Raw genomic sequence first — 22226 nt, 5'->3', positions numbered from 1 at the left:
ACACTGGCAGAAGTAAAGTTGTGAGGACTGGGTGTGAGCCGTGCTTCGGTAGCTCAGATGGTAGAGCACTTGCCCGCGAAAGGCAAAGGTCCTGAGTTCAAGTCTCGGTCGGGCACACAGTTTTAATCTGCCAGGAAGTTTCAAATAAGAATGTATCATTAACATCAGAGGACTCAAAAGTCACACACCCAAAATCAGTTGTGAAAAAATTCAATGACTACTGAACTTCACTTAACTGGCTGAAGATCTCATTCAAGTAAACTGTGCAGGATCAGTCCATGTTTCTCCAGTAAGTCCTTCATAAATAAATATTCACATTGTACCATCCAAAAACATGGCTTTAGAAAGGCAAAGTCTATACACATGGTAATTTTTAAATTCTTAAACTGTACTGTAAAATCCTTCAATCAGCATAAATTACTGACAATTATTTTCCCAAACCTTTCAAAAGCCTTCTATGCCCTGAACCATAAAATAAGATGAGGTGTAAAAGATGTTGCATGTAGCTGATTGTGTTCATACTTTAAAAAATGCAAGTGGAAAGTGTCACTTCAATATGATTCCAATACTTATTCCTTTTCAGTGAATTATCTATAGAACATCATGGCCTTAGGGCTTCATCCTGGGACTGCCATGCTTCTTGATTGATGCGGACAACTTTGTTGAATACAAGAGTCCTCAAAAGGCTATCATATCTGTTGATGACACCAGCATGCTGCTCATGGGACACAGCCCCAGAAACCTTGCTATCCTTGGCAGAAAGTTCCATGAAAAGGCTTTCAGAGTGGTTCACCAAAACAAACTTACTGTAAATACTGAAAAGACCATCTGTGTCAACTTTCATTTACTTCCACCTTCTAAACAAATGTTTATTCAAACAAGAATTTAAAAAATGATCCTCCATAAAATGCAAGTGTGATAAAATTTTTGGGTCTGTGGGTTCAGCAGCAAGTAACTTTCCAAAGATACCCTCACCCACTTGCTATGGTCTAAGAATATTAAAGTCTACAAGAAGAAAAACAATAGTACTGCAGGTATACTATGCACAGTGGCACTCACTGTTCTAATTTGGGGGTCATTTTCTGGGAACATTCAACTCATAGTATAAATGTTTTTGAAAGGCAAAAAAGGGCCCTAAGAATATCTTGTGGCCTTAAAAAAATGGTGTCCCATAAATTTCACTTCACTGCGCTTGGTGTTCTGAATTTTCCATGATTATTAATCTATGAAATTATCTTGTTCACTAGGGACCACCTCTCAAACACAGGCAAACTACTACACAACAAGAATGTACAAAACTAATCTACCAGAGGAAATTCAAATATACACCAAATATGTTTCAAACTAACATCCTATCTGAGGAGCATAACTAACATTGATGTCATACAAAACAATAAGATCCCAAGGAAACAAAAATTGCTACATATCCAACATTTAAAATGAAACTAAATGTACTGTTTCTATTCCATAAAATAATACCTAAGTACCGCTATGTAAAAATAAATGTCACTTAAAAAATTGCAATGTAAGAATAGGCACCTAATTCTAATTTACCTACTATTCTGCTGATACTACGTATTAATGTGTCCTTATTTTGACCCATCCTTAAATAGTTACTGGTAAACTTAGCAATTTACAGTCACTTTTTTGCTGTATCCTCATTTTGACTAGTCCAATATCAACTGTACAATTCCTGCTGTATGATAAAACTTGATAATAAAAAATCAGCTCAAACTTTGTTGCTCAAATAGTAAAACTCATCTCCTATTTTTAGTGTCTCATTTCCTAATCTAAATCCTCCTCGTCCCCTGATCTCATTTGACCACATTCCATAACTGTCGTTTCACCTTTGTTGATGGTTATCTTACAACCCCCTTTCAAGACACTATACATTTAATCCAACTGTTCTCCCAAGTCCCAAGCTGTCTCTGACATAACTGCATTGCCATCAGAAAACATCAAAGTTTTTATTTCTTCTCCCTGAGTTTTAAGTCCCTAACCAAATTTCTCCTTGGTGTCCTTCACAGTTTGCTTAGAGTAAAAAATGAATAACACAGGGGCAGGCTACAAATCTGTCTCACTCTGTTTTCAACTAAGGCTTCCTTTTCATATCCTTTATCCCTTGCAACTGCATTTGGTTTTCTGTAAAAGCTGTAAATAGCTTTACATGCCCTGTATTTTAACCTTGCTACCCTCAAAATTTCAGATTGCAGTTCACAAAACACACACACACACACACACACACACACACACACACACACACACACGACTGCAGCTTCTGGCAGCTGAAGCCACACTGCGAGCAACAGTAGTGTGCATGATGGGAGTGGCAACTGGGTGGGATAAGGAGGAGGCTGGGGCAGGGATATAGGGAAGGGGTGGGCTACAGTGAAGTGCTGGGTGCAGCTGGAAGGTTAGACGGAGGATGGCGGAGGGGGGGAGGGGGAGGGGGGGGGGCAAGGTAGCGGAAAAAGGAGAGAAGTAAAAAGACTGGGTGCACTGGTGGAATGAGGGCTCTGTGATGCTGGAATGGGAACAGGGGTAGGGGGGATGGGGGGGGCAGTGTTGCTGGCATTCACCCAGTCGTATCTCACAAGGTACTATCCATACAAAACAGGCAACACAGTAAGCTTGAGGCACTTGAGAAAAAACTATGACTGGGTGATGGCTAACGCCTACCACCTTACTCGCTGGAGTGTCAATCACAAAGCAATTTTAATCAGGGTGTAGAAAAGATAGGGCCTTAAAGTACCGATATTGCTCAATGGAAATGAATCTAGAACAAATGGTTTTAAGATTTAAGAATAGTTCACGAGAGGTCATCTGGGATGAAATTTATAACAAACCAAAGCTGACATAAAATTTAATCCATTACTTGATAAATTCATATCATTATATAAAGATAGCTAATAAGAAAGGCCATTAAACAGCCATGTAAAAAAACCATGGATCACAACAGGGATTAAAGCATCTTATGAAAAGAAACAGGAAATATATCTGTCGGCAAGATCAAGCAGAGATCCTGCAGTAGTTGCACACTATAAAAACTACTCAAGGTTACCAAGAAAAGTTACTTAAAAATTAAGGACTGTGAACATTATGTCAGAAATCAGTAATTTCACATTCAAGAAATCGTTCACACAGGAGAATTGTACAAACATACTGTCATTTGACCATCAGAGAAACTTCCGTATGGATGATGAAGTAATAAGCATCTCTGAGTCACAGATAGCCACAACAAGAAGTAGCTTTCGGCCATTAAGGCCTTCATCAACAATAGACAGACATAGGCACACAAACACACACTCGTGCAAATGCACCTCACACACATGACTGCAGTCTTGTCTGAGACTGCAGTTGTGTGTGTGAGTTGTATTTGCGTGAGTTTGCATGTGTGTATGTCTGTCTATTGTTGATGAAGGCCTTAATGGCCGACAGCTATAATTGTTGTGCCTAACTACAACTCAGCATCTCCACTATATGGTGAAGTAGCAGCTTTCCTTCTCATAATATTGTTACATTCCATCCTGGATTTTCCATTGTTTAATAAGCACCCCTGGCATAGAGAAACAACTGAAAGATTTGAAAGCAAATAAATCACCAGATCTGGATGAAATCCCAATTTGGTTTCACAAAGAGTACTCTATGCCACTGAAACCTTACCTAGCCACATTTATTGTGAATCTCTCACCCAGTACAAAGTCCCAAGCAACTGTGAAAAAGCATAGGTGACTCCAGTGTATCACAAGGGTGAAAAAATGGACCATCAAAATTACAGACTGATAGCCCTAACTTCGGTTTGCTGGAGGATCCTTGAATATATTCTCAGTTTGAATATATTAAAAACTTTCTTGAGATTGACAAACTTTCGTCCACAAATCAGCATGGTTTTAGAAAGCATCACTTATGTGAAACTCAGCTTCCCCTTTTCTCACATGATATACTGCAAACTACGGATGAAGGGAAACAGGCAGATTCCATAATTCTAGATTTCATGAAATCATTTGACATGGTGCCCCATTGCAGGCTGATAACAAAAGAATAAGTTCACAGATATGTGAGTGGCTCAAAGACTTCTTAGCTAATGCCAGATGCTAAGTTTGTTTTGTTTTCAGATGATACAAACATTGCAATAAGTAGCAAGTCAAGTACAGATTTAGAAATAGCTGCTAATCAAATTTTCGCTGATATTAATAAGTGGTTTAAAGCTAATTCTTTGTCATTAAACTTTGAGAAGACCCACTATATGCAGTTCAGAACATGTAAGAGATTTCCTTCCAGCATGAGTATAACGTATGAAGCCACGCAGATTGAAGAGGTTGACAGTGTTAAATTTATGGGATTACAACTCAATAATAAATTCAGTTGGGAAGGGCATACCACAGAATTGCTTAAGCACCTAAACAAGTCTGTATTTGCCATGAGAATGAAGTCAGATGTAGGAGAGATAAATATAAAAAACTTGCATACTTTGCTTACTTTCATTCTATTATGTCGTATGGGATCATATTCTGGGGCAACTCATCAAACCGAGCAAAAGTTTTTAGGGTGCAAAAGTGTGTGATAAGAATCATTTGTGGTGTAAATTTACGAACATCTTGTAGAAACCTGTTCAAGGAACTTTGTATTCTAACCACTGCTTCTCAGTATCTTTATTCCTTAATGAAATTTGTTGCAAGTAATACATCTCTATTTCCAATCAATAGTTCAGTACACAGTATCAATACTAGTAAGAAGAAGCTGCATAAAGGCCTAAAATCATTTACCTCGGTCCAAAATGGGGTCCAGTATTCAGGAACACACATTTTTAATAAATTGCCAGCAACCATTAAAAACTTGGTTTCAGATAAAGCATGGTTTAAACAGAGTTTGAAAGACTTTTTGATAGGCATCCCTCCTACTCCATAGATGAATATCTTAACAGAGACTGGAGCTTAAGTAAAAATATCTGTTATATTTCAGTTTTGACAACACTTTGTCACAACAGTCAAGATTAGGTATTTTACGTATGATAAATTTATTAATAGTGGATAACAGTGTTTCATTCTGACATTGTGTTAATTCTGTAAATATTAGCTGCCCCAGTTTACTGCATTGTAAAACTTATTTTCAGCTATCTCCTGACAAATGATCAGGGTAGTAAGTATTATATTCAAATGTTTTATGTTTTTATGGCATACTTTCTGACATGTTCCACATCCATGAGAATCATCTCATTCTTTGGGTCTGTGGAACAAAAACTTAATCTAATCTAATCTAAAGAACCCAGTATGTTGACAGTGTTGGTGAGTGTTCATCAGAGCCAAGGATATTGTCAGGAGTGCCCCATGGACATGTGATAGGACTGCTGTTGTTCTCTATATACATTAACAATTTGGCAGACAGGGTGAGCAGCAACCTGCGGTTGTTTGCTGATGATGCTGTGGTGTACAGAAAGGTGCTGAAGTCAAGTGACTGTAGGAAGATACAAGACGACTTACATAAAATTTCTAGCTGGTATGCTGAATGGCAGCTGGCTCTAAATGTGGAAAAATGCAAGTTAATGTGGATGAGTAGGAAGAACAAACCTGTAATGTTTGGATACATTATTACTAGCGTCCTGATTGACACATTACAGATGTTTAATTATCTGGGCGTACCATTGTAAAGTGATATTAAATGGAACGAGCAGGTGAGAACTGTGATAGGGAAGGCGAATGGTTCACTTCAGTTTATTGGGAGAATTTTAGGAAAGAGTGGTTCACCTGTAAAGGAGACCACATACAGGATGCTGGCACAACCTATTCTTAAGTACTGCTAGAGTGTTTGGGATCTGTACCAGGTCAGATTGAAAGAAGACATTGCGGCAATTCAGAGGTGGGATGATAGATTTGTTACCAGTAGGTTCAAACAACATGTAAGTATTACATAGATGTTTCCGGAACTCAAAATGGAATCCCTGTAGGGGACATGACAATATTTCCAAAAAACGCCAACGAGAAAATTTCTAGAACTGGCATCTGAAGCTGACTGCCAAACCATTCTACGGCTCTCAACATACATTGCGCACAAGGATCATGAAGATAAGATACAAGAAACTAGGGCTCATACAAAGGCATATAGACAGTTGTTTTCCCCTTACTCTATTTGTGAGTGGAACAGGAAAGGAAATGACTAGAAGTAGTACAGGGTACCCTCTGGCACGGACCATATGGTGGCTTGCAGAGTACTGACATAAATGTACATATATATACATGCATAACAGACTTAAGGCTATATGGAATGTAAATACACAAGACACAGGAAATTTGGACAAAAAACAGGATAACATAAAAAAAACACAGCTCATCTGGATATGTTGGTGTTTCCAACAGAATAATAAAGATCGGTTTCCATTTTATTAGCTCTGTCTTATCTGAAACAAGTAATGTACCACAAACTCAAAGCATTTTTCCAGAGAAACTGAAATATGCCATTGTTAAACCCCTCTTTAAGGAAGATGATAGGAGAAATGTCAACTACTACCAAGCTGCTTCACTACTGGCATCAATTTCCATAAATGAGAAGGTCGTGTAGTCTAGAATAGCATCCCACCCAAGCAACATTAACATCCTCAGTAATTCACAGCTGGGATTTCAGAAACATTGTTCTACTCAGAATGCCATTTATATGTTCACTCAAATTTTATATGCATTAAATTACAAAACAGCACCAGATGGTTTAGATTATATTAGATTTACTTTCATTCATATTGATCCATAATGAGGATATCCTCCAGGATGTAGAACATGTCAGAAAAACAATAAAGCATGACAAATATTTACAACTAACACAAATGAGCTAATGTACCTTCTATAGATCCCAAGTGGAATGACCGTCCCTTTTTTTTATGAATGGTATTTTCTGTGACCTATCTACGTCATTTGACTGTGTGAATCATAATATTCTCCTAAATAAACTGAGTTTTATGGAATTTGTGGTATAGCCAATTAATAGATAATGTCCTAGCCAAACAAAAGAATGAAGAATGTTGTACTTAGTAATTGAACCAATGAAATCAGGGGAGATTGTTCTGATTGGGGAGAAATCATGTATGATACGTAATCGATCTTCCATGTGATACACAAGAAGCAGAATTAATTACTTTTGGAGATGACACTAGTATTGTAGTCAATCCAGGCATACATACATCAACAGAAGAAATTGTAAACAAAGTTTTTAAGAGCATCATTATCTGGTTTTCTGTGGATGGTCTCATTCTCAATTTTAAAAAGAGAGAATTTAATCAGTTCTGCAATCTAAGAGGTACTACACCAATGATATGTGCAATACATGGTGAGAAACTAATAAACAGGGTGGAATGTTCAAACTTCTTATATGTCCTTATTGATGAATTTTAATTGAAATAAGCACATTTTGGAACTTCTAAAACAACTCAGTACAGCCGAATTTGCACTTGGAATCATTGCAGATCTTGGGAAGAGACAAATCAGTAAGTTAAGATGTTTCGCGTAGTTTTCTTCAACAATTTCATATAGAATAATGTTCTGAGTTAACTCATCTTTAAGAACAAAGTCTTCATTGTTCAAAAACATGCTATAAGAACAATAAAACTATGGAAACTCAGGATTGGAATAACAACAACATATGGAATAAGATATGCTGCTACTCAACAAGTTGCAGACAGGCACAACAAAAAGACTGTAACAGTCTTTTCATTGTGCCTGTCTACAACTCAACGGGTCATCTTCACAGTGAGTAGCAGTCTATCCTATTTCATAGTTCTTTGGAATTTATCTATGTCCCATCTCCTTGAGTTCCTACCTTTCTGCAACTTCTTTGGTTTCGACCTATAGTTCATACTCAATAAATTATGGTCAAGCCCCCTTTGCAATGTTTTTCAGTTCAAAATTTGGTTCCAAATTCTCTGTCTCATCATTACACAATCTATTTGCTCTTCTGGTCTCTTCCATGAATACAAGATTTTTAAACAAAGTATCAGCGATGATGAAATTATGCTTTCTGAAAAACTTTACCAGGCAATTGCCTCATTGTTTGTTTTTTGTTGTCGTTTTTTCGAAAAATAACATTATGTTTGCAGAGACAGTGACTGACTTAAAGTAAGGATTTTTTTTCTGCCTCCCCTCCCTCCCCCCCTCCCCGAGCCCACGTTCTCCTGCCATTTTTCTGTCTCTTGCATTTCCTACTATTGAATTCCAGTCTCCATCACAATGAAATATTTGTCTCCTTAACTACCTGAACTACTTTTCTCTCATCATATATTATTCAGTTCCTTCATCATCTATTGGGTAATTTGGTATATAAACTTGTATATTGTGGTTTATGTTGGCTTCACATCTATTTTGGCTACAATAATGCATTCACTATGCTGCTCATAGTAGCTTACCTGCATTCCCGCTTTCTTATTCATTATTAAACCCACTCCTGCATTACCTACATTTGATTTTGTATTTATAACCCTACACTCACGTGATCAGAAGTCCTGCTCTTCTTGCCAACACACTTCACTAATTCAAAATATATTTAATTTCCACCTATCCAATTCCCTTTATAAATTCTCTAGCCTACCTATCAAATTCAACAGTCTAACACTATAGGATCTTACCATACAAAGTCAGTTTTGTTTTCCTCTGATGACAACATCCTCCTGAGTAATACCCACCAAGAGATCCAAAAAGGGGATTATTTTACCTCCAGAGGATGGCATCATCATCTAAATACACAACAGAGCTGCATGCCCTTGGGAGTAAATATCAGCTAGTTTCCCCTTGTTTTCAGCCACTCACAATACCATAATAGCAAGGCCATGTTGGCTATGTTACAACACCAGATCTGTCAATCATCCTGACTCTTGTTCCTGTAATTACTGAAAAGGCTGCTGCCCATTTTTAGGAAAAACAGTTTAGTTTTGCCTCTCCACTGATACTGGTACCCCTAGAACATGGCTGCGCCTACAGTACATGGATATCTGTATTGTAGAGGAACGGAAACTGTCCCCCCCCACACACACACACCTTTGCAGCATTCTGTTTCTTGAGGGTCCAAGTTTCTAAATGTTTTATATATGTATAAATTATATTTGTAATGTATCTGACATGTCCTATATTGTTGTGTTGAATGGCTGAACACAAATACATAAATAAGACAACACTAAGCTAGAAGATATTAATATTGTTAGTATTAGAACTCTAGTGAAAGATTTTCTGGAGGAGGAAGAAGAAGAAGAAGAAGAAGAAGAAGAAGAAATTAAAGAACCAAAAGATATTATTCGGTAGTGTGAAAGTGTTGTGAAATGACAGAGATGTTTTATTATAATTTATTTGTTTCATTTTTTTTATCAAAACCCTACTCTGTGTTGTCAAAGTAGGCTTTAACTGTAGAAAATTTATTATTTAATAGGTACTTTCTAAATGCTTTTTCAAGTTTTTTTTAGATCTCTTTAATTGTGTTAGGCAATTTATGCTAAAATTTTGTTCCTTGGTAGAAATTGCTGTGAGGATGGGCCATGAGTCGTGCTTGGGTACCTAACTTGCCTGCAAAAGGCATAAGCTCCCTGAGTTTGAGTCCCAGTCACACACTGAGTTTTAATCTGCCAGGAAGTTTCATATCAGTGTACACACTGCTGCAGAGTGAAAAATTAATTCTACAGTCTGGATGTGCTTAACTGACTGGTAAATGAACTCATTTGGTACATTAAAAAAAATAGAACAGACTTTTATAATAAGCCCAATTACTATTTTTTCTCTTTATTCTTACAGTCATATTCTGCAGACTGAAAGTGGTGTTCATGTTCTGTTCACTTGTTCTCCAGAAAAGAATGTCATTCCATGTCCCATAACATTTCCACTAACTCCTTTTCATATTATGTTAAGAATGTACACTGCTGTGAAATGTGTTAAAATTTGTAAAAAAAATTAAAGGAAGTAGGTGTGCTAGAGTCTCATTTACATCAAGCTCAGTACAAAAGAAGAATTAGCTCTGGGTGCAATCACATCATCTGTGGCAGCTTGATGTAACTATCCCAAAACTCTCTAACTGCTTTTTAACTAATTTTTCAGAATAAAATTCAGTAGTCTCTTTCATATATTGTTTTATTATGCTTTACCAGCTGCAACAAATTAGTTTGTCAACTTCAAGTCTAGTACTGGGTTCGTAGATGTCAATATCTTCTTCATAGAAGCATAATGCTATCATATGTCCTGAAATGTACACATTGTATGTGATTATTGTAAATACAGACTGCCAATTTACATTAACTGACTCAATTATATGTATCTGTACATAGATACATAAATGTGATTCAGTCACTGTAAATTGTCAATCTGTGTTTACTGTAATTACACACAATATGCATCTAGATTTCTGGACATACCCTGGCACTATGCTTCTATAAAGAAGATACTTACATCTGCAAAACCAATACTAAGCTAGAGAACTTGGCAAATTATTTTGACGAAACCGGTAAAGCATAATAAAAATATATATTTGCAACTGACCACTGAATTTTATTCTAAAAAATATATGCTATAGTTGCTAAATATTACAGCCATGAAGAAAATACTAAGTTTTGGTAATCTATCTAATCTCCTAAGGTAATTTGTTGTCGAATTTTAGTTCTGGTGAGCAGTCCGACGTTACCACTTAAAAAATTGGTTAAAAGCATGCATTCACGACTACTCAGAGCGATGTAATTAAAATACTGTTATTAGAAACATTTGAATATTAAATGTATTTTGTGGCTGAAATACCATAAATTTCATTCACTAACATTTCCCTGGTACAATCCGTAGGCTACATGGTCGCGATTTTATAGCTCTGATACTTTTAGGGTTCTTCAACAGGTTAGACAATGAATGCCTAACACTAAGTGACTACACTTTTAAGTATATTTAATGTCATGTTGCTTTAATTATTTCTTTATTTTTCAACTACAAAACATTACAGGATTTTGCTTGCATGTATTTCTGCTCCTGACTATTTGGCCAGTGTCGCAGTTTCAACAGAAAAACTTTAGTCGATATTTTTTTAACGATACGGACTGCGGATCTCTCAAAACAATACTGCTACTCAACACAAATAACATACTTATTTCACATTACAAAATTACGATATTGTGATCAAAGATACTACGGGGAAGTTGAAGTACGGCGGCGTCACCGTGATGCCCACTGTGAATCAACCGATAAGTGCCGAGGAGAAAGTTAAGTTGTAAACATTATTTACCTGATCCATGTAGAAATATAACAGTCCCTTTATTAGAGGCGTTCTTTTGCATAATTGCAGCAACGCTTCCAATCTTTGAACTCATCTTTAGGCAGATGTTTATGTGCTATTACGGAACTTCTGTTGCGTGTGTTTCAGTGGTGCACACAGTCTTGTAACTCTTGAGCAAATATTTCGTATGTCAGTCATTTTCGAGAGTTTCCGTGCATGCAACGGCTGCTGTTTTACTTGAGAAGCGTGCATTCCTGTGCAACAGTTGGTGTATTGCAACCAAGTTTGATGGTAGTACGCTGGAGAAAGTGAGTAGTGAGAATTCAACTTGTTTTCACGGGGGCCCGAAAGGGTGACTAGGAGCATGCTGAGATCTTCAAAGTGCGAAATTTAAAGCGACTTTTTTTGGAAACATTTAACATATTGTGAAAGTAGTATAAATGTCATAGCTTAAAAGATGCCACCAGGAAAGCAAAATGCCCGGATGTCTCGTGCCAACGGCGCAGGCGAAGATAATCGAACGATTGCTGAGAAGTTAGCTTTAGGATCTGAAGTGAAAGAATTAAAAATGGGCCGCAGTTTCATGAATGATAAATCTGTATCATTCCATACTTTGCGGTATGACTTCAAGCCAGCTAGTGTCGACGTTTCAAAAGACGCAGCTGTTGCGATTGAAGAAAATCAGAAAGTGACCGTAACAGTGCCCCATGTAGATGGTGCAGGCACTCCCCATACTGTATATAAAGGCTCATACCGCCCTTACCAGAAAGAATGTGTTCTGATAATTGATAGAAAAACCGGAAAAGTGACACTGGAGAAACTGAGCAGTAATTTACAATTGAAGAAAACTCGCTCAGAGACAGAAGGTTTTAACAAGAGAAGCAGCTTGTTGCGTGCACAGCAGATGGCTTCATCACTATCAACAGTTATACCACGTCATTCACCATTGCATCCATCGCCATCACACCATTCACGTAGTCCAACCCAGACTTCAAATCAAGCAGCATCAGCAGCAAGCAGTTTACCACTTATTGGTCTGGATGAAATTACTGATACAGTCTCCCCACCAGCACCTTTATCTTCTCAGCAAGAAAACATGGGCCAACAGTCATCGCTCCCCTCGCTTTCAGAGTCATCATCAAGTGACAGTTCTCCAGATCAGTCAGACAGTGAAACGGAGACTAAACCTTCAGCTGGTCACCAATCTTTTCCTAGTGGTGGTGGTAATAGTACCAATGGACAATTTTCAGGGTTCTCCAAGATTCTGAATGAGGATTTGCAGCTGTCAGAATCAGGTTCAGATGACTAAAAAAAATACTTCAGAAATGATCCTTTTGAACTCCAGTTCCTCTGTTATTGCAGGTTCTGTTGTAGTTGCTTTATTTATTTGTTGTCATGTGACATGTGATTGTTCAAAAAGTTTGCCAATTGAGAGTTTTGATTTTTATTTAAAAAGAGGAACTTGCAAATCATCGCTATCTGTGTTAAGAAAAGGAAATTTGTCATCTGTTGGAGGATACTTTTGAAAGAAAAAGTTGAGCTGAGTAACATGAAAATTTGCTGTGTAAAAGTTAAGTGTTGATGGGAAATAACTTTCTGCCAGTTGAACATTCTAACAGATTGTGGGAGCTGTCTGTTTAGTAATAGTGCAATATATACTCTATTTATATTGTTTTGTATTATGTAAAGATGAGAAACAAACCTTGTCAGATGTGAATAAATTAGAAAATGACATATAAAACAGTGAAATTTATTTTATAGCTCAGTAGGTATATGACAGAAGTGTACTAATCTGTGTGTGTGTTTTATGTATCCTGATAATACACAGTAACCAATGCATGCTTTCTGCAAGATGGGTAAAGCCGGCCTCAGCTTGAAGGTTGGTTTGAATACCACAGTGCTATACTAGGTTCAGTGCTATATTAAGTGGTGTGCCCTAGCCTTCTTTTGAACTGACTCACAAAGCCAGTTGAAGGGGGACTTCAATTAATCGAGAATCAGAATCATGGAGGAGCTTGGTATTTTTCACATGTAATTTATAAATCATTGCCAGAAAAGGTAAAGGGCAGGGAAAAAAATCGTTTGATTACTGATGATTGCCCCAAACGGCAAAAATTTTCATTGTGGCATGCTTTGACAATGTACAGTGGGCTTACCGCATTTTTTATGAGTATTTTGTTTGTGTGTTGTAATTTCCCCCCCATGGAGATACCAACTGGTGTCTTTTGCAAACGTTTGAACAATGGGAGTAACACTGTCATTAGTGAGATTATATCTGATCTGATAAATAATGTAAGACTTCTATCTGATGGTAGATACTTCAGAAAATCATAGTTTTGGACGCCACTGACTTGAATTTCTTCTATTTCATCCTGGAACAACTTAACAATACAGATTTACTTGATTTATCTCAATCTAAATTTCAAATGTATTTTATCATCTCATTCTGGCTTCAGTTACTGTCTTGTAGTAAAGTCATTGTTATTTGGAGCAAGGTTGACAGCTGGGCGCTATAAGATCCTGCAATGATGACAGTTAATAATGTCTTATTCAAAATAATGTTAATTTCCACATCTTTCTAGTCAGTAAAGCCATACAAGTTTCTCCTCCATATCTCAAATGTTATTCATTACAGTTCCATGTCAGTAATTAACACTCATATTAGAGGGCAAGTTTTGTTGTTTGTTACAAACATATGCGCAACAGTTTCTCATAAGTGAAAGTATAGAATGACACAAAAGTAGTTAATGAAAGGGGGCCAGTTCTGGCATATAAGTTTATTGAGAGAACTATGATGTGAAACTGAAGAATGGTAAAACTTGTTATGAGTGGATGTAGGTACTTAAATGTAGTTTCTGTCCTCAGTAACTCCAAAAGTAGAAATTGTCAAAATTAATTTTAGGCAATGTTTTTCTTCTTTCTGGCCATGCAGTCTTTGCTTTATATTTTTTAAAACCAAGCGTGATTTTTATGTAATTTGTAGAAGCCTTTCCATCAGTGCCTTATGTGAGCCAACATGGAGTGCTAATGAACATCACCATTCAGAGGAAAAACAATTTAGCTCAGAGCTGTAGCAACACAGGGAACTGGAACATCACATACCTAAAATTGATGTTCTGTCTGTGCTGTCATTGTTCACATACTCACCCCTGAAGTAAGTGCTAGCTGCATTGGTAAGCCAAAGTTCCAGATTTTCTTATGTAAGCATGCTGTTTTGGCAAAACATTGCAGTTTTTTCCAGTTTCACTCCAAATGTAGGGCTCTAGATTAATTTCGAGTGTGTGAATGATTTTGCTGATGTCATTAGTCAAGCTACTTTTTGCAACTGCAAAAGAAAGGAATGGATAGGGCTGACGTTAAGGGAATATATGGCAGTGAGCTAAGAAAATAAAATCTGTGGAAGCTGATCTCAAGATATAACCATATTCCTTTTTTCCACATATCTTCAGCCCTATTAAAATGTAAATGTCGTGTGACTAGGGCCTCCTGTCGGGCAGACCGTTTGCCTGGTGCAAGTCATTCGATTTGACGCCACTTTGGCGACTTGCACGTCGATGGGGATGAAATGATGGTGATTAAGACAACACAACACCCAGTCCTTGAGTGGAGAAAATCTCCGACCCAGCCGGGAATCGAACCCGGGTCCTTAGGATTGACATTATGTCGCGCTGACCCCTCAGTTACCGGGGACGGACTTCAGCTCTGTTGTTTCATATTAATAAAACTATTAGCTATAGAGAATTTAGTGGTTGGCTGCACCTCTGTCCACAACATTAATAGCCAAATTCTTTTGAGTGCTAGGACTTTTCGTGGCTCATAAGATGACTCTCCACTCCTAGTTTTTTTTTTTTTTTTTTTTTTTACCCGAAACAGATTCTCTTGCATTGTGATTTGCATTTCAGATAAAAACTAGTAACGGACATGATTACCTAGGAGTGATACTGTAAACTGTTATAGGAAGACAAACATACACAACCATACTTGTTAAGCCAAACACGGTGCCATGCCTCATTAAGCTCTCTTTCAACAAATTGTCTGATTTCACTGACTGAAAGGCTAAACACTTGTATAGCGTTTGTTATAGAGTTGTATGAGAAGTAGTAATGTATTATAAATAGGACACAGTATCTAAAAAAATTTCATTGAAGAATACCATCATCATGAAGTAAATATTAAACTATTAATAGCAGATAAACAGCAGGTATGTAGCAGAATGGAGGAGACACCAGATTTTTTTCAGAGTGATATATTCCTTACTAATGTAGTCAAGCACATTTAGATGATTATGTGTGAATAGCATTAAGCAGCACAATGCTAGTTCATTGTTAACACGGTATATAGATTAAGTTTCTGTGAGGCCTTTGTCTCATGTTAATGTCTACCTTGAGTCATTTCACATTTCTGAATACTCTCCTCCTTGATGGGCTATATAGAACACAATGAGTGAGTGTGAATGAATGAATGCCATGGTCAAGATGCTGTACTCGCATTTGGTTGGACAGTAACTTAAATCTCTACTAATTTAAATCCCTCCAGATTTAGAATTCCTTTGTTTCCCTAAATTCTCTTATTCCCCTAACCCAAGCTTGTGTGTTTCTAAGGACTTCATTGTCGATGGGACATTACACTCCCTTCATACTTGTTAATCCATTGAACAAACCATACCAGCCTTTGTGTCAGTGAGTATATACACTTAAACAAATTTAAAGCATTCAACACATTGGTGTCAGTTAATTTTTAGAGTGCCCTGCAGGCCAGTTGTATGGGCAGATAGTGTACTTTAAGTAGTGGCCTGGAGTTACTAATTTCCATGTTAATACTTTTCTAGCTTCCAGCATTTTTTTTCAGAGGAGATACTTTGATTACAAACTGAAATTTCTATGGAATACCCTTAAAAGTAACTTGTAACTTAAAACCGTACTAGCCAATGTTACAGCTTTCACAGTTATGTAATTAATGGGTGAATATGCACTCTTATAAGACAAAAATAGGATGTACCACAAAGTAATTATCTGAATGAGACTCAATTGGTTGATGTTATGTACATGTACAGACGAACAAATGATTACAATTCCAGAAAAACTGAATGAGTTATTAAAGAGAAAGAACTTCACAAAATGAGAAAGTCAGTAACGCTTTGGTCCATCTCTGGCCACTGTGGAAGTAGTTATTGTACTTGGTATCGATTGATAGATTTGTTGCATCTCCTTCTGAGGGATATTGTGCCAGATTCTGTCCAACTTTTATATTAAACAAAGGAAAATCCAGGATGGAATCTTATGAGAAGAAAAGTTGCTAACTCACCATATAGCGGAGATGCTGAGTCACCGATAGGCACAACAAAAACACCCACAAGTGTGGTTTCAGTTGCCTGAGACTGCTGTCGCGTATGTCTATTGTTGAAGAAGGCCTCAATGGCCGAAAGCTATAATGGTGAGAGTTTTTTTTTATTGTGCCTATCTGCAACAGTATCTCCACTATATAGTGCGAGACAACTTCTATATTAGATCTTCAAAATGAGATGATTGGAGAACCCTGCCCATAATGCCCCAAAAGTTCTCAAATGGGGAGAGATCTGGCGACTTTGCTGGCCTAGGTGGGGTTTGGCAAGCATAAAGACAAACTCTCACTGTGTGCAGGTGGGTGTTATCTTGCTAAAGTGTAAGCCCAAGCTGGCTTGCCATGAAGGGCAACAAAATGAGGCATAGAATATTGTTGACATACTGCTGTGCTGTGCGGGGGCCACGGATGATGACCAAAGGAGTCCTGCTATGAAAAGAAATGACATCCCAGACCATCACTCCTGGTTGTCAGGCCGCCATCATCACACACATATTCACTGGTCATTGGGGCTTAGTTTGAAGCAGAACACATTGCCAAGACAATTAGATTCCAGGCTGAAGATGTGTCTGGAGACATCCCGGACGGCAATGGGATACAAACCTGACTGTTGACCACCATACAGCTTTACAACTAAAGTGATGGTTTGGGGTGCCATTTGTTTTCATAGCAGGACCTCTTCAGTTGTCTTGTCATTTGCAGCACCAACACAAGCACAGACTACATTGACAATATTCTACACTCTGATTTGTTGCCTTCGTGTCAAGCCATCCCAGACTTATATTTCAGCAAGATAATGCTTGCCTGCACATGACGAGGCTTTCTGCTGCGTGGCTTTGTGCTTGCAAACCATATCTTGACCAGCAATTTCACAGATCTCTCCCCAATTGAGAACGTTGGTAGCATTATGGACAGAGCCCTCTAACCAGCTTAGGATTCTGACAATCTGATGTGGCAAATGGACTGAATTGGTGTGATATCCTTCAGGACAACATCCAGACGCTGTGTCAATCAATGCCAAGCCGAGTAACTGCTTGTTTAAGGGCCAGAGGAGGACCAACATGTTACTGACTTGCTCAATTTGTGAAGTTATTTCTCTTGAATAAATCATCTTGTTTTTCTGAAATTGTAATCATCTGTTTGTCTACCCATCCAGATAATTCCTTTGTGATGCATCTTTTTTTTTTTTTTTTTTTTTAAGTTTAGATGATGATTCATGGATTGGAGATATTTTCAGAAGTATGTGGTATATAATTATGTCTGTTGGTATCAAAAACAGCTGTATGTACTGGAGAAAGACAGTTGGGTGACTTTTTTGCCTTCCAATTTTATTTGATCATGTTGGGATAAATACATAATAATGTACAGCATAAACTGTCAAAGTTGAAGTACTTTTGATGCAAGTATGTAAAAGATATTGTGTACATATACAATGCTCCAACTTACAGGCTAAGTGATAGTTGTATACCTGACACTGAAGGAAATATCATTTACGCTATTCAATATGGAATCTGTCATTATCTCAAGAAGGAAATAACTAAATAATATCAGTAGCCAACTGATAAGAAATATTTATGAATAACTTTTTAAAACATCTTTTTTTTTTCTTTCGATAGAACCATAGTTCAGTATTATATGAACTGAGGTGATTAGTTAAATGGGGAAATAACTGCACTATAGTCTTTTGTTCCTTTTTCAAAATGTTAAAGATATTACAGTCATCAACTTCCATTTATAACACTTTATTTGTGGTGAAAGTGCTGGGTAAAAGTAAACTCTCAGTACACCGAAAACTCTGGATTGCCACACTAACAATAAACTGAAATCCTTTTATGTGGTACCCAACAATGAGCTATAGACTAGCTGCACATAAGGAACCAAGGATACTAAGTACTGGATGGATGGATGGATGGATTGATTTTACTTTCATTCTGACTGATCCGTAGTGAGGTGGTCTTCCAGGATGTAGAACATGTCAGAAAAACAATAATACATGACAAATATTTACAGCTAAAACAAATTAGCTAAAGTACCATACCACAGGTCCCAAGTGGAATGATCATCATTTTTTTAATGAACACTATATGAAAGAGACATTTTACAAATACTAATGCACTGAATTTGAAATAAAAAAGTTTTTAAATTTATTTATAAGGTAATAAACGTGTAATACAACTACTATAATACTTATTTACAATGAACACATTACCGCAGTGAAATGGTGCAGAAGTTAGATATATAGACACACACACACTCACAAATCAGTTGGTTTTACTGAGAAATTCATCAATGGAGTAGAAGGAGTTGGCCACCAATAAGTCCTTTAGGCTTCTCTTAAACTGAATTTGATTGGTTGTTAAGCTTTTTTATGGCTGCTGGCAAGTTATTGAAAATGTGTGTTCCTGAATAATGCAGACCTTTTTGTACAAGACTAAGTGACTTTAAATCCTTCTGGTATCAAAAACAGCTGCAACATGTGCACAGAGCTGCTGCAGTGTTTTCTTGAGAAACTGCAGCATCTGTAATCAGACTCCTGTTTCGTGTGTCACACTTGACTTGAGTTTGAATCCTCTAATGATGTGTCACTTGACTGTTTGTTATGTAGCACTATCAGAAGCCATGACGCTGCAACAATATTGTGGAAAATAGTTCAGTAAATTTGATTATAGCCACTTATTTAAAGTGTGCAGTGCTAACAGTCTTGAAAGCAACAGGCCGAGAAAGCAACTGAATACTCTGATGAGCCTAAAGTTGTCCACCTTTGATCACCAATACAACTATAATTTACATACAAAGCAGATTCTTCTGTTTTACTTTGTTGGTTTCAGATGGATGAAACAACAATGAAGAGAACCACCGCCACCCACCATACTATCCACTTGTAGAGAGTGAAAAGGATAATGACTATCTTACATTATGTCCTTTCAGAGTGCCGATGCAATAGCTCCATACTTAACAATAATATACAACCTCTTAATTGACGAAAGATCCACCCAAAGACTGGAAGTTGTGCAGGTCACACTAATATTCAAGAAAGGCAATAGGAGTAATCCACTAAATTGCAGACCCATATCATTAATGTCAATGTGCAGCAGAATTTTGGAACATATATTGTGTTTGAACATTATGAATTACCTTAAAGAGAACGATCTATTGATGCATAGTCAACACGGATTTAGAAAGCATGGTTCTTGTGAAACAAAACTAGCTCTTTACTCACACAAAATTTTGAGTGCTGTTGACAAAGGATTTCATATTGATTCCCTGTTCATAGATTTCCAGGAGGCCTCTGATACTGTACCTCTCAAGCAGCTTGTAATCAAATTGCGTGCTTATGGAATATGTCTCACTTATGGATTCATGATTTCCTGTCAGAGAAATCACACTTCGTAGTAATTGATGGAAGTTCATTGAGTAAAATGGCAGTGATTTCTGGTGACCCCTGAGTTGGTGTTACAGACCCTCTGCTGTTCCTTACCTACATAAACAATTTAGGAGACAATCTGAGCCGCTATCTCAGGTTGTTTGCAGATGGTGCTGTCATTTATGGTCTATTAAAGTCACAAGAAGATCAAAAGAAATTGCAAAACAATTAAGAAAATATATCTGTATGGTGCAAAAATTGACAATTGATCCTAAATAATAAAAAGTATGGCATCATCCACATGAGTGTTAAAATCATTAAACTATTGTTACATGATAAACCAACAAATCTAAAGGCTGTAAATTCAACTAAATACCTGGGAATGACAATTACGAATAACTTAAATTGGAAAGAACACATAGAAAATGTTGTGGGGATGGCGAACCAAAGACTGCATTTTATTGACAGAACACGTAGAAGATGCAACAGGTTTACTAAAGAGACTTCTTACACTACCCTTGTTCATCCTCTTTTGGAGTGCTGCAGCGCGGTGTGGGATCCTTACTAGGTAGCATTAACAGAGTACATCGAGAAAGTTCAAAGAAGGGCAGAACATTTTGTATTATCAAGAAATGGCGACAGTGTCACAGACGCGATACAGGATTTGGGGTGGACACATTAAAACAAAGGCGTTTCTCATTGTGGCAGGATCTTCTCACAAAATTTCAATAACTAACTTTCTACTCTGAATGCAAAAAGATTTTGCTGACACCAATCTACATAGAGATAAAAGGATCATCATAATAAAATGAGGGAAATCAGAGCTTGCACGGAAAACATTTACTTTTCATGAAAAAAAAAAAATTAAAAGCCACTGTTTTCAGTTTCAAGTATTCCCCATAATGCAATCTTTTTCATTCGGTTTTGAGGAAACTATTTTTGGGGGGGGGGGGGGGGGATCTTATAATTTTATAAAAGCTTGCATTGAAAAATGTTGTTGCTGGACAGTTTATGTTCTGTGAATTTTAAGGTATATTTGCTGCATACAAACTACAGCTGACATATCAAAATTGCTTTTAAAGCTGGAAGGCGAGCCATGCCTCTTTCCCATGTTGAGCAAGTATGTGATACATTTTCACATTTGGCTGCAACCAGCTATGATGAACCCCTCATTGGGTACTATGGCCATGTGCAATGCTTTGTCCAGAGCTGGCTCATGTTTGTCTTTTTCAGTTTCTGCTGATACAAGCTGAAGCATTCTCTCACACTTGTGCTTTTAGGTTAGAAGGCTGTTTTGGTCTGTGCATTTCTTCCTGTGCTGCATATAGTCAGTGTGTCATTTGCACAAGAGGACAGCACGAAGATCATGTTTTTCATCCATCTTTTATATAAACTTGTCTACAGAATTACACAATGAAATCGTATTCAAAGGCAGATGTGACCAGCTTGGGATGGAGGAAGATAGCAACAGAAATTAAAGAAACAGTTAAGAACTTGGTGTGGAATCGGTACCATCATTTTTAAATCCTTATTTTTATTCAAAACTGAAAGGAAGGAGTCACTGTTTAAGATTCTGAAAGGATCAGCTGCATGTGTAGAAATTGAGCAAGTCCCAGTTTCAGTACATTTAAACATGCAGGGTCTCTCATTTCTTCACCCATACATGAAGCGGTCCTCTTCTTCTAGGCACGTAACTCCACTTGAGGAAAATGAAGACAGTATAGCGATTTCAATGCAGTGCTGTATACTACATATCCTTAAGATGTGGAAAGTTGTCAAGTGTCAGAAGAAACAAGTGCTCTGGTTGAATGTGAAGTGGTAGTACATCCACCTCCCCTCAAAAGAACAGATGAAGTCAACAAGAGTGATGATGCCGAGAAAGCATTTTCTGGGCAGTTGGAAACTAAAAAAACTTAACAAAATGAGAAGACATCAGGAGTCATCAGCTGATGATGCTGACTGGATATTTTTTTTGGTCCATGCTCCCTGATTTCAACAAACTTAGTAACAGATGTAGAAGTCCTCTAAAGGGGAAATTCCCATTACTTTTGAATGAGCACCTGGTTGAAGACAAGAGGAGACACTGGAATCTCTCTCTTTATAATGAGCTGCTTTCATTTCAAACAGAAGATCTATCCCTACACAGAATCTATCTGCCACTTCTACAACATTGATGGTGGCTTATCTAGCTTCAAATCTGGCAATATATCTTGTGAGTAACTCTGAAACCAAATCACATTCTACCTTAAGATATTGAAGAGATGGAGTTTTTAAACTTTTAACTATTATTTATATATGTACTTCGCAG

General features: G+C 37.3%; 2 protein-coding genes across 3 annotated transcripts in view; one reads left to right on the top strand and one right to left on the bottom strand.

Moving 5' to 3' along the window:
* The window catches only part of LOC124612961 (lysophospholipase-like protein 1), a 64999-nt gene extending 53435 nt beyond the window's left edge, over positions 1–11564 (bottom strand). Inside the window, exon 1 of one of the 2 annotated variants that reach the window (XM_047141484.1) lies at positions 11224–11564. In XM_047141484.1, the coding sequence (XP_046997440.1) occupies positions 11224–11308 (85 nt within the window). In that variant the 5' untranslated portion in view covers positions 11309–11564. Of the gene's footprint in view, positions 1–10748; positions 10865–11223 lie in introns of those variants that run through there. The other variant, XM_047141485.1, reaches the window with a different exon arrangement.
* Positions 11089–12941, top strand: LOC124612960 (ELL-associated factor 2-like). The gene has a single exon (XM_047141483.1). It carries the CDS (start codon positions 11672–11674, stop codon positions 12521–12523), a length of 852 nt encoding a protein of 283 aa, XP_046997439.1. The 5' UTR covers positions 11089–11671; the 3' UTR covers positions 12524–12941.
* Positions 12942–22226: the final 9285 nt, after the last annotated feature.

Source organism: Schistocerca americana, chromosome 4 (genome assembly GCF_021461395.2).
Source record: "Schistocerca americana isolate TAMUIC-IGC-003095 chromosome 4, iqSchAmer2.1, whole genome shotgun sequence".
Classification (NCBI taxonomy): Eukaryota; Metazoa; Arthropoda; class Insecta; order Orthoptera; family Acrididae; genus Schistocerca; species Schistocerca americana.
The sequence above is the reverse complement of the archived record's forward strand: the minus strand, read 5'-3'. Positions and strand labels throughout refer to the sequence as shown.

Bases quoted from the DNA above. Each gene is read 5' to 3' on its own strand.
- LOC124612960 (XM_047141483.1), top strand. From the start codon at position 11,672: ATGCCACCAGGAAAGCAAAATGCCCGGATGTCTCGTGCCAACGGCGCA.